The sequence below is a fragment of the Natrix helvetica genome, assembly GCF_964273705.1.
Source record: "Natrix helvetica genome assembly, chromosome: 10".
In the NCBI taxonomy this organism is placed as follows: domain Eukaryota; kingdom Metazoa; phylum Chordata; class Lepidosauria; order Squamata; family Natricidae; genus Natrix; species Natrix helvetica.
Window position 1 is genome coordinate 21,753,217 of NC_138561.1, and position 13,208 is coordinate 21,766,424.

The 13,208-nt window shown below is 45.4% G+C and overlaps 1 protein-coding gene across 1 annotated transcript; it reads left to right on the forward strand.

Moving 5' to 3' along the window:
* Positions 1–2,562: 2,562 nt before the first annotated feature.
* On the forward strand, positions 2,563–9,978 carry MAP1LC3B (microtubule associated protein 1 light chain 3 beta). Its single transcript, XM_081963136.1, has 4 exons — positions 2,563–2,717; positions 4,378–4,433; positions 7,524–7,630; positions 8,753–9,978. Exons 1-4 carry the CDS (start codon positions 2,678–2,680, stop codon positions 8,925–8,927), a joined length of 378 nt encoding a protein of 125 aa, XP_081819262.1. The 5' UTR covers positions 2,563–2,677; the 3' UTR covers positions 8,928–9,978.
* Positions 9,979–13,208: the final 3,230 nt, after the last annotated feature.

Consider the following 13,208-nt stretch of genomic DNA (forward strand, 5'->3'; position numbering starts at 1 on the left):
AGGAGTAAGTTCTTCTGTCTTTGCCATATTCAGTGCGGTTCGCTTTCCTTTTTTCTCTGAAAATCCAACTCCGAGCACTTTTGCTTCGGGATTAAATTCCACTAACTCACTGGGATTTATTTCTGAGGAAGTCATATGCATTACGGACGGCTTGTTGATAGGTTGAATCTCGCTTGTTTTCTTGCAGACGTTTCATGAGCCAAACTAGGTAACATCATCAGTGCTCGTGATGTTAGCATTGACTAGCACTGATGGTGTCACCTAGTTTGGGTCATGAAACATCTGCAAGAAAACAAGCATGTTCAGAGAGCACCAAAGACCCCCTCATGTCAACCCTGAGCTACGAATATTCTCTTTTATTAATATACAGGTTGACGTCACCGCCAAGGCAGGCAGCCAAGGAGCCTTGAGGGAATGACTCATCATTCCTCTGACTCAATGCATTTTAAAAAATCGATTATCATTAAAGATTCACCAGAGTCTGTCACATTGCTGCCACGAAGAAAGAGCCATTGCTATCGGCTTATAGCATCTGCAATACAGGACTCTGAATGTTTCAGGTTTAGCCACAATTAAACCCGAAAGATCACAATTAAAACCTTGCTTGATGCCACCTGCACACTTTGGTTTTCAGGGATGGGCCAAAATTTTGTGGGGGGTGAAATGTTTCCTCCTCACCTCTCCCCCCTCCCTGACGGAAACGTACACCAAAGCAGTCAAGTGATTTTTAGGATGCAAAGCAGACAACGATGCAATCTTTTCTTCCCATCACTGGGAAATTAAGCTATGGAAGAGCTATGGGCTCTCAACCTTCAAAGGTGAAACTTGGTGGAATTTAATGCTAACATCTCAGATGTTTTCCCTATTCTCTTTAAAAGCTCAGTATCTTGTATCTTATCCTAACTATTCTTAAAAGCATATTTTCCAATGCTTCACACCTGAATTCTTCTTAAATAGTTATTTCAATTAATTTATTTAAACCATTTCTATAGCTGCCCATCTTATAACCAACGCTGGACAGCTCCCAATCAAACCCTCCTCCTAAAATTGATACCAGTCGATGTCAAACATCTAAAATGTGCCTTTTAGCCCTACTAGATGCCGAAGGCGGAGAAAGGAATTGAGTTTATAGAGTGCATTTGATATGTAATAATAGATTATCCGATAGGGACAGGAAAGATGGTGCTAAACCCCAACAAACCAGCTATTTCGTGGTTTCACACAACATTTGCTCCAGGCTTCCTAGTTCAACAGCAGCTAAATTTGACAGAGGTGTGATTCATTGCAGGTGTTGGACATAGGCATCCAGGACAATTTACAATCACCTCACGTGTGTGATGTGCCATATATATGACATCATTTATTAGCAGCTGCAGTTCTTGCATATGTCTGTCAAAGTCATCTTCCTTATTTTGCACACTCACTCACACACCCATGATCATCCTGCCAGGTGAATATGCCCTTAAGTAGAAACCGGGTCAAACAGCCTCACTAAAGAAGTGACGCCAAGGAGTGGTCCATTTTATGCAGCATTTCTTTCCTATTCTTCAGATGCGAAGGAAATATGCCAAAGGACTCTTCAAGTCTCTGTGCCAACATCAGCAGCCTTTTGGCGTTCATTATTTGCTGGGTTGTGTACTCTTCCACTCTGAGAGGAGTCCTGTAGCAACCTGCCCCTTTGCTCCAAAGGGGTTTGAAGGATGGGCTTTGACTCTCTTTGGGACAATCCTGGTATGTTTCCCCCGGGCCAGTCCTTGCAGTGAGGATCTGCCGGTCCCGTGGAAGATGAAGCAGATGACAAGCCTGTCAGTTGCAAGCATTATGGAGCATTATGCACCACAGGAAATCCTTGGCTTTTGAGTAACCAGGAATGAAGAGCCTGAACATGGCAGCTGCCCTAGGGATCCCCAGTGGGGAGGCAGATGGACGCCAGAGTATCCCATGTGGGCTTTCAGCAGCCAGAAGTGAAAAGCTCTGAAGGATGTGCAAAATAAAAAGCAGACGTGAACGAAATAAATAACCGAAAAACGGAATATGCCAAGAAGAGGAGCCTGGGGAGTGAATCTTCCAGCATCTGCCGCAGAGCTCCAGTAGGCCAGGCTAGTTGAGGATGAGGATGATGGGCTCTGTAGCCCAGGCCTCTGGAAGGCAAAAAAGGGGAGTGCCTATAGGGGCACTTCATGCCACTAAGAGCGATGGTGTTGGAAGTTGCATTTGTAACATAATCAACATCCTGGAAACTGAGGAGGATGGAAAGACATCAGGACACTTAGCCGGTTCAGCACGATGGGTTTGTGGTCCCCAAAACCTGGCATGTCAACAGGGCTGGGCCTCCTCCTCCTCTGAGTCGCCATGGTAACCGCGGCGGCCGGGAGAAGAGAACCTTGTGCCCGACGTGCGCAAGCGCGCTGGCCTCCTCCTCCTCGTCTGCAGACGCAGGGCCGGGGACAGCCGATTGCGCAGGCGCAACTGAAGCCCAGGAGGAGCCGCGGCCTACTGCTTCTGCTTCGTCCTGCCTCCCTCCCTCCCTGTGACGTCAGAGGCCAGGAGGCGGGGCGGCTGGGGTCAGCTGACCGCGGGAGGGCGGGGGGGCAGGAGGAGGAGGAGGAGGAGGCCGGGCGCCGCTGAGGAGGCCGTAGAGACGTCGAGGGGAGCAGCCGCCGCCGCCGCCGCCGCGATGCCCTCGGAGAAGAGCTTCAAGCAGCGACGCACCTTCGGTGGGCCCGGGGACAGGCGGACTGAGGGGGGAGGCTTTCCCCGTCTGGGGCGGCTGCGGGCGATGGGAGTTGGAGTCCTCCCTGAGAAAGACGGGGGGCGGGGGGGAAGGATTGGGGAGGGGGCTCCATGCGTAGCTCTGGCCCCGCTTTCCTTGGATCCCAGTTCCTTGGCCCCCACACAACAGCCCTGCGGAGTAGGCCGGGAGGGAGGGCGAGAGAGAGGCCTCCCCCCGCCCTTTTTGCCTGGCACCTGGTCTCCCCTCCCCCCACCCCGGCCAGAAAGGACCGAGGGGGTCTCAGTGGAGGAAGGATCCCCGCACTGGGCATCCAAAAAGACCCTCCTTTCCTCCAGGAAGCCCCCCTCCCCCAGCCTGGCATCTTCTCCCGCCCCTTCGCTCCCCCTGGGACTATTGAGGACTCCCCCCCCCCGCTCTCTCGGTGTGATGGGGAGATAGCTGAAAGCCCTCCCAATGTCCTGACTCCCCCACCCCCCGCCCAGTGTGCCCAGGGATGCCTCTCCATGAAGATCCAACCGCCCCTCCCCCAATTAAACCAAGCCTGGAGCTGCGGGACATGTCAGTGCAGGGCCTGTTTGTGCGGCCTCTTGGCATCCAGGCGTAAACAGGTCTGGTGCCTGTCACTTCCGCCTGGCAGGCGGGCATCGTGGGCTGCCTGGCACACCTTCCCTGAGAGCCTGGAGGGCACCGGGTTGCAAGTGCTGGTCAAGGTTAGGAGGATGTGTGGGTCAGTCAGGTCATCTGGGTTATGGGGTGGGTGGCAGGGGCTACTAGCACCTTTTATTTGCTCTCCTTCCTTTGCGGTGGGGGCAGGTGGTGGGGAGAATAGTCCTGCAGTGGCCCAGGGAATCACCTGCTTCCTGGGCAATGCCAGGGCTCATGAAGCGAATGCAAATCCTTTCCTGAGGTGTCTAGTAAGAGGACCTGATGGGCACCTCTGAACCACTTGGGTTAGTTGTTGTGGTTGTGGAAAAGTTGAATCACAGGTGATTATTTCATTAATTGCCTGGGTGACTGCAATACTCAGTGGCAGGTGACTTCTGACAGATCAGAGGCAGAGAAGCGGAAGAAAATATTGAGCATTAGCCTCCTCCCTAAAAATAAAAAATGGGTTTAATGATTGGGAGGAGAAAGAAATAATTCAACTCCTGCAAGACTTGTGAATTGGTTTATTTCCACTGGAGATTGAATTTCAGCTGTTAAATGGCATAATCGAGGCTTAAATGTGATTTTATTTCTTTCTCTTTCACCTTCTCCCTCTCTCTTTTGCATAAGAAGACTGTGTTTTGAGTGCTTGATTTTGTTTTTGTTCTGCCTAAACTGGTTTTCCTGCCTCTCTGGTAAGGCGGAAGAAGGACTGACACTTTGGTTTGTTTTTGTGCTGCTGAAAATGAAAGTAAAGGTCACATTTGCTGTTTGTTTTCCTTTAGGAAATGAGCAATGCAAATAGGCCCGTATCAAGGGGGGAGGACGAAATCTTACTTAGAACCTCTGGGGCATAGCAGAATAACCATTGGCCACCTTTATTTTTTGAAGAGTTTCATATTATACTTTGTTAAAGCGTACAGTTGATTTTAAACAAGCTTAATTGGTTTCTTTTTGAGGGATAGAACTTGGCAATGACTTTACTTTTTCCCTTTTAGAACAAAGAGTAGAAGATGTCAGACTTATTCGCGAACAGCACCCAACAAAGATACCGGTGAGTTGGCTTCAGACTGGTCTGTCTAATGGTGAGACTCAATTAACAGTATCAGCAGTATTTGAGGGCTAAGGGGTTAACAGTTTCAGTTGATGTAGTCATAATTAGTGATACTTTGCCCTGCGTTGTTTATTTTAAAGAAGGATACGCATTTGTTTTGCTCCAGAGCTCAATTTCTGATTGCAGCTGGCTTTTCTTTTAATGTGTAACTGACTGGAGAAAGGAAATGGACTGAAATAACAGGGAGAACTGCATTCACAAGCTTCTGATTTATTTTGAGAGAGGACAATCTAGAGCAGGGGTTCCCAACTTTTTCCATGCCCTGCACCCCTTGAATGCTTCTGATATATTCTCGCACCTCTTACAAAAGTAAATAATTATATGCATATAATTATGCATATACACTATAATTTTGAAAGTTCTAAACCCACGTTTTTCCACCCCCTGGAATGTTGTCGCACATCCCTGGTTGGGAACCCTTGATCTAGAGCAAGAGAATCATCCCTTCCTGTCTTTCTCCAATGCAGTTTGAAGTTCCTTTTTGCTAATTCGGTAAGACCTTCTTAATCATGTTTCTGTGGACCTTGAGTGAAAACTCGCCACAAAGGGACCCCAAGTATTCTTCTATAGAACCATGGCAAGACAGCAGCAGAAGCATCACTACAAAGTATTTTTTGTAGTAGTCCATCCAAATGAATGAAGCCCTATTAGATGTTGAAGTGTCTGGGAAAGAAGCGATGCCAATGCTGAAAACTGGTAGCCCCTCTCAATAATAGTATTCCCAAAGAGCTGTTCCCTGTTGCAGGTCTTCAGTAGTTGGGAAGGAAATACAGAAGACTTCCAAAACTTTGAGAGCTTGTGTGGGAAACAATGATAAGAACTGGGCAGGTCAGGCAGAGGCAATAGCAGAACAACATGAGTTGGAAGGGACCCTGGAGGTCTTCTAGTCCAACCCCCTGCTCAGGCAGGAAGCCCTGTACCATTTCAGACGAATGGTCGTCCGATCTCTTCTTGAATTCGAAGCCCAAAATAGTTCTGCCCACAAGGATATCCCAAAGACCTTGGGGCCCCATCTGCTTTTGTTGACTTCAGCCTTTTGCTGCGCCTGTCCCAAGTGGGGCTTGGGCAGACCTTGGCAGGGGCAGAGCATTGGAGTTAAGGGTATTCTCTGAATGGATTGCCTCTTTCTGGGTTAAAGTGGCCCACGCTTCTGTGCTGTAGGGTTGTGTACCTAGCATAGAGGTGGGCCACCTCCCAGAGGCCTCCTGAACGTGTACCCATTTTATCCTGAGCCTGTTTCAGGGAAGGGATGCAGTTGCTTTAAAGAGCATCTGGCGGGCTTCGTTAAGAACATGTAAATGGAAGGACCACGGCCAGCAAGGACAACATTGTAAGAGAGGAAATTAAAAGGGGGATTTCCATCCTCCTTGCCAAAGCAGAATGCCTCTCTGGTCCAGTAACAGGCCCGGAGAGGGTGGGACTGTGCTTGCCTGATATGCTGGCTCAAATGTTTGTGCAATTCCTGGGTAAATCCCATTGCTGGCAGCGTGCAGTTCGGGGAACCAGGAAGTGGCTACTATTTTTAAGTTCCCCTGCTCACAAAATATGAAACACTCATTTTCCAATCATGTTCCCTGGCCCCTATCAGAGCAAGGAGCAAAATCCAGAATAGCCTGACCGGCATTGTAGACCAGCTGTGGGCTTAACCCCCACCCCCTTCCTACCCTTCTCTCTAGATTGTCCAGATCAGTGGCTGATTAGGCTACCCCTCCCCCCCATCCCACCCCAGTTAAGGGGGTCTTCCATGTAGACCAATCTGCAGAGTCTTTTGCCCCTGATCTGTTTGCAATTTCAAGGAAGGAATTCAGGTCAGCTGCATGGACAGACTCCTGAAAGCCATTGGATGCAGCTGCTGAGATGGGCCTTGGCAATTTATAAAATTTACTGACCTCTCCATCATAAAAGTAACCTAGCAGAATCCGCCATCTTTGAGAGTAGCTTGTTAACCAAAGAGTGTCTGGAGTTGGATGAGGGAGTAATTTTCTATCAAATAAAGCAGTAACTAATTAAGGAATCACCGTGCATTTGTTCATTTTCTTTGTTAATACAGTATTTATAATCTACCCCATCTTCAGGGATCGTGGGCTGTTTGCAACATCAAATGGGGAAAAAACACAACAAAAAACCCTAGATGAGAATTAGTACGAGAAAACAAAGCCCAGTAAAATTCAAGATAGGTATCATCATCAGCCAAAATTAAAATCAGCTTATTTAAATTTTTCCTTTTTTTCCTCAGTGCCAAATGCAGCAGAAAATTATCTAATTCTGTTTCCTTTCTAAACACACAACCTTTGTATAGAATCTATGAAAACTGTTACTTTACAGAACATTGATCTTTAGGTTTGAAGCCCAAATAATCTTTTTGTTTCCTTCTTTCCAAAAAAGAACTTAATAATGGAAGAAGCAGTTCCATCCAGTTCCATTTTTGTACCTGTCATATGATCTCTTTAGTCAAATCAACACTGCCCTATCTTAAGTAATGGCAGCAGTTCTGCTTTAAATAGGCTTGCATAATCTCTTTCAATGGCACTTTTCTGTTTCTCAATGACAAAATCGTAAGTTGTTAAGATAGCCTCTCTTTTGCTTAACCACTTATCTCAGGCTATAAGGAAATTTATAAATGGCATCATTTCCTCAGTGGCCTCAAAAAAATAAGAATTTCTTTGCAAATGTTGGGATGATGAGGATGATCTGTAGTGCTTTTGATTTAAAACATCACTTTTGCTACTTCCATGGTTCCTCCTGCAATTGCCTCTTTCTTCTCTTGTTTTAAACCTATTGTGATCATTCTGGACACACTTTAGCCATTTTCATTAAAATAAAGGCAACTAGGTAAATTCATGAATATCAATTCACTTTTTGTGTTGTTCAAAGTGTTGGTTTTAAATGCAGAAAATATGTCATCCCAATTGGCATGGTTTGAAAAAAACGTAGTTCCATTTTGTGCCAAACCCAAATATAAAGTGTGAATTTAAAGTGGCACGTCTGTCGCATTCCAATGTTTGTTTCTACTCTTGGCATCTTTTCCAGGTAATTATCGAAAGATATAAAGGAGAAAAGCAGCTTCCCGTTCTGGACAAAACAAAATTTCTGGTCCCAGATCATGTCAACATGAGTGAGCTTATCAAGATAATCAGGTATTTAACCCGTAATCATTTGCATGCAGATTCACTTTTTTGTGAGGCCTAAGAAACAAGAGGCTTCTTTACTTTGGGACCCCCAGATTTTATTGGGACTCTGTTGTCTAAGAACTCTTAAGAATTGTTGTTCCACAATATTAAGACGGTGCTAAGCCAAGACAAGCTACTGTAGTGGATAACTCAGCTAGGCTTCCACAAGGCTCAGCTGACTTGAGGCAGAACCCAGATCTTAAACACAGCCTATCCTCTGCTTACTCAGGGGTAAAGCTGCAGAGGCACAGATGCTGTTGGGCTTTGCTGCCTGAAAATTGATTTTAAAAAAGATTTTATTTAGTTCATGGTTGTCCCAAAGGTGCTTTTTCCCAAAAGGCAACAGGACTTCCTTGGTTTTTTTCCGTGAAAACGTTGCGCTTCTCATCCAAGAAGCTTCTTCCGCTCTAACCGAAGAACTGTTCCACACCCGTTTACACTCAGATTGAGGTGACTCCGAGGATACAGATAAACCCCCAAGCAGCCTCAACAACTCCCAGAGAGCCAACACCGACCTTCAGAGTAGATGACTGCGAAGGATATAAATCCTTCCATTTCCCCACCAGAACTGAAGAAGCTTCTTGGATGAGGAGCGAAACGCTTTCGAAGGGACAAACCAAGGAAGTCCATTGGCCTTTTGGAAAAGCACCTTTGGGTGCTAAACAAATAAGCTGAGCTAAATAAAAGCTCCACAGACCACTGCTGGTTGGGATTGAGAAGGGGCGGGGGGGGGGGGGGATCTATTCCAACCTGAGCGAACAAGATGGAATCTGGGGGGGAAATCCCAGGGTCCATTCAATGTATATTGATGGGAGGGGGAAGGATTCCGTTTTGTCAGCCCGTTCAAAATCTAATGGATGGCCTTTGTGAGACCGTCTGGCTTTGTCCTGGCAGTGCCAGGTATCCAGTCCCTGGAGGTCCGCTGAAAAGGGACAGGCCGAGAAATGCTTGGGAAGAGCAGCTTAGTTAAGTGGTCATTTCTGGATGCGATAAAGCGGAGGGGGCGGTCATCCTCTTGGGAGTTCCCGAGGCCAGGCCGAGCGGTGCCGGTGCTGCTGTTCGTGGCCCACTTTCCCTTTTCCCTTCCAGACGGCGACTGCAGCTGAATTCCAATCAGGCGTTCTTCTTACTGGTGAACGGACACAGCATGGTGAGCGTCTCCACACCCATTTCGGAGGTGTACGAAAGTGAAAAGGACGAAGACGGATTCTTGTACATGGTCTACGCCTCTCAGGAAACGTTTGGCATGAAGTCCTCCATGTAAACGGCCTTGTAGCCTAGCCTAGTTTTTGCCCTCCCCTGCCCCTTCGCCCAGGGAAAAGAAAGGGATGTCGCGCCACTGATCTGCTCAGAGTAGTTGTGCTTTGCGGGATGCTCCTTTTCCTTTTTTGTTTGTAAATATTTAACAGATGAGTGCCAGTATGGACAAGCGGCCCAGCTTTGTAGACTTGCTATACGTTTGCACAGGCATCCTTGCTTTTTAAAAGTCTCTGGAATCGGAGCAAGATTCCATAGCATGCATGTTGACAATAGTAATAATTTTAAAAAATGTTGGCGTTACTCAAAATCATAGGAACTGAGCTAAATGTTAAAAGTAGCCAACTGAAATACACCTGTGTGATATATCCTGTTAATTTATATTTCAGCTCCTTAAAACTGCTTTTCCTCAAAAGGTAGGAAAGTTTGCCTCTTCCGGCTTCTTGGTGTTTGAAAAATCAGTGCACTTGGAGGTGGGGGGCAGTGGGGGGGAAGTGAGAGAAGGGTTAATTCCCTGGTATTGCTACTTTAGTCAATATCAGCAAAACACCAGATTGCTAACTATAACTATATACCAAGCATAGCTTTAGTTTAGGACAGGGGTGTCCAAACTTGGCAACTTTAAGACTTGTGGACTTCAACTCCCAGAAGTTGCCAAGTTTGGACACCCCTGGTTTAGGAAGTGTGTATTTTAAAGATTAGGTTATGTATTTAACAGTTAAGAACCTTACTCTAATATATTTGTATTCTGTCATGCATCTTTTTTTTAAAAAACCGAATCCGCCCATCTAGCCTTCCGAAGAGGGCTTCCTTTTATCCTTCAAATGGTGATAACAGATGCAACCCATCAGGTACAAGCTTTTTAGCCATTACAATTGTGTCTTTTTGTGCACATCTATGTATCTTCATCTTTTTACCCGGAGTTCTTGAACTGGGACAGGTGGAAGGAAGATTGAATCTGTGTTGCATCCATAACTGAAAACCTTGGTTTCCTTCGGTTTTAATTTCACACTGAACATAATTTCACTTTATTAAAGTCTAGACTGTATCTAAAATGACTCAAGAGTGCGTGTGGATTCGATGGCTACAACTATGTACCTGATGCAGGTTAACTGAATTTTCATTTTGTTGTTGAGTCCTGTGCAGAAGTATCTGAGATATCCCTTTGAAATCCTCAGAAATGTAAATGTACTGTTGTTGGTGGGTGTGCAGGTGGGATGCTGTTCTAGAGAGCTCACTTCCATCAAGAAATCCTGCTAAAATCTCAGTCCATTGAAAGACTTGGCCTACTAGCCAGCTTGTATCTTGGGATTCACCTATTCAGGGTTTGCTTTCAAAAGTGTCCCTGTGAGATCTCATTGTAAACATGCGATGCCTTCTGGGCAACTTAGGTTCTACATATAGGCTGCCCTTTCAAGTATGGAACGGCTGCACCTTGTGGCTTTCTTTGGAAAAAGAGTTGTGGTGGTTGTAAGGTTGTTTTGAAGAAGCCCATCCAAAACCTGACCCCGTTGTTCCTGTGTTATGAATGTGGCTGTGGACTTTTTCAAAATTGAAACCCAGTTATGTTATTTAAGACAGCACCGGGAAATTGGCACCGCTGCCTCTGGCCTGGTTGCTTGGAACCAGGACTGCTCAAATCCCGGGCCACCATTGCTGCTAACTGGGCTGGGTGGGATTTCTGAGCCATGATTCTAATGCAACAAGAAAAAATTGGACTCCAAAGGCTGTAAGAAAGGGCATGCCTGCCGAGAGGATTTCGGTAGGGGTCCCACTTCCTGGGCCACGGATTGGTACAGGTGTGTGGCCTGTTAGGAACAGTGCCACACAACTGGAGATGAGCAGGCGGCGAGCAAAAGTGCATGTGTGAACTCTAGGTTAAGTCCTCCTCTCCCTGTCTAGGAAAGAAAAATGGTATTTCACAAAAACAGTCTGTGGTGCCAAAAGGGTTGGGGGCACCAGCTGGATTACCATACAGCCCAGGCTGCAGCATGGCCTTGCCTTCTCCTGCAGAAAGCAAACCCAAGTCCAATGCAGTTTGCCTACAATTCCCACTTCTGAAGGTGCCCTCTGCCAGTCTGTTGCTGAAAGCAATTAGCCAGCTCCAAGCGTTTTTATCTTTAGCCTCAAGGGGAATGGGGGGGAAAAACCCCATCAACGAGGATAACTGGAAAGACACTGCGGTCTTTTATTTGTTTTTCAGTACATTAAATTTACTCGGATAAAAACATTCTAAAAATGTACAATTTTACCTTTTAACAAAGTATAATAAAACATAAAAATCCCAATACCAGAATACTTGACATTTACAGTTCAAAATCATATTAGGTAAATATTAAATATTTACAAAACTTTTTGATATTTATATAAAGTTTCGTGCACATTTTGTAATACTAGGAGTAAAAGAAATGGCTCGAAATGGGCAAAAGGCGTCCCTTTTGCTCCAAACGGAAAGTTATAACTGGAAAACATGTTAACCTGCCATTGGGGGACATAAATGTTTCCTATTAACAGTTAGAATTCAGTTTACGGAGAGAGGTGTGGATAGTGGTAGCTTTCTGAATTGCTGGCTTCTTTAATTCCTGCTTCCAGGTAGAGCCCATTAATAAGAGGGTGCAGATATGTCATAAGGAATCTGACCATTTTAGGGTCCGAATGAAGTGCCTCTGCTAAAGCATTTCCTCTGGGTGTCTAGGACCGTTCATTTCAGGACAATGTGGAAGGCATCATTTTCAACAGAAATTAGAAAGCTGCTCTCTTAATCGGAGGCTAGCTCAGAGTCTTGTAGTGCTCCATTAGGTTCTCAATAATTAAACCCCATATCTGGCAGGTATCCTACAGTACAGTCAATGAAAATACCCTTCCTTCAATGGAGAAAGTCTGGTTTTTATTTTTGTTTTCTTTTTTTTAAGCAAGGAAAAGCTTTGTCCCCTCTAGGACAGGGTTTTGGGCAATCCTGCATGATGTGCTGTTTTCGTTAACAACATGAATTGAGTCACATTCCTTCAAGTCCTTCAGTGCAAAGTTGCAACCAAACTGAGGCACGCGGTTAGTTATGTTCTAAGAAAGTGTTTTAATCGTTCTTGCATGTGAGGCCTGCTGTGGGCATCTATTCCTATATGAAACACTGCCAACCACTTCTGAATACTGGAGCACATGAATGGAGAATTACAAGGCAAACCTAATACTTTCAGAGGCAAACCAAGCAAAGTCAGACCAGGTTTCCTTCTGGGGATTCCGATGCATTTTCAATGCAATTATATTATCAAAGCGGTTCTCTTTGAAAGTTGGATAGCTGAGCGAGAGGGTCTCTCTTTTTTTCCCATGGGAAAGAAAATCACATTTTTTAAAAAAAATTGCACAGATGTAACAGAGGCAAGTTTCTAGAGGCTTCCCAATTAAGAAAACCAATAAGGTTTTTAGTCTGCTAAGCTTGTGCGATGACAGGGATTCCTTTTTAATGGACATTTGGCTCTTAGCGTATATTTCAGACTACTAAAAGTATTTTCAGCTTTAAAAGTAAACATGAAAGATGTAATAACAACCAAGGCAGGGTGCTTCTACTCATGGCAAGATTAAGGCCACGTCAGTTGCTGACTTCCCATCCACTTCGAATAGAGTTTTATTTTCCTAACTGGTGACCATGTATAGCAGCAGCCTCAATCATTCAGGGCACTACAAAATGAATTTTACACGTTATGATCTTGACACACTGATTTTAACCGCAGCCGCGTTACTACCCCGGAGTTCGGAGCGAATAAAGTTCAACTAGCTTGAGTCTATCTCGCACCCATCTAACTAACCCTGTTTTGGTGAAGCCAAAAGTGAGGAGATGGAAACGGAATACTCCATTGCATAGAAATAACGGACACGAGACGCAGGCCTGTTGGAATAGACCAGTGTCCAAGGCAATAAACCAGCACAGGAGGGGAACTCGCCACTGCTTTACAGAAAGCAGAGAGAGACTTTTTACCCGACCACTCCTGCTGTTCAGAGGGGAGGCTCTCTTCTACTACAAAGCAGCAGATAAAAAAATGTGGAGACCCAGCCAGTCCTGTCCTGCATGACTAAGAGTTGAGGCAGCCCAGAAGATGAAGCAAGGAGAATGAATTCTTTAAAAAAAACGTTGCCTCCCTTTGAGAGGTAAAAATCCACATTGTTTCAGCCCCCTTTGGATAAGCGTTACTGGTTGCTACTTAGCTACCAAAGCTAACATTTTTAGAGCCCACATCAAGTGAAAAGAGGCAAACTATAAAACTTTCCTAAATAATGGAACGGTAGGCTACTG

Bases quoted from the DNA above. Each gene is read 5' to 3' on its own strand.
- MAP1LC3B (XM_081963136.1), top strand. From the start codon at position 2,678: ATGCCCTCGGAGAAGAGCTTCAAGCAGCGACGCACCTTCG. The intron at 2,718-4,377 runs GTGGGCCCGGGG...TTTCCCTTTTAG, and splicing joins CAAGCAGCGACGCACCTTCG to AACAAAGAGTAGAAGATGTC. The intron at 7,631-8,752 runs GTATTTAACCCG...TTTCCCTTCCAG, and splicing joins GAGCTTATCAAGATAATCAG to ACGGCGACTGCAGCTGAATT.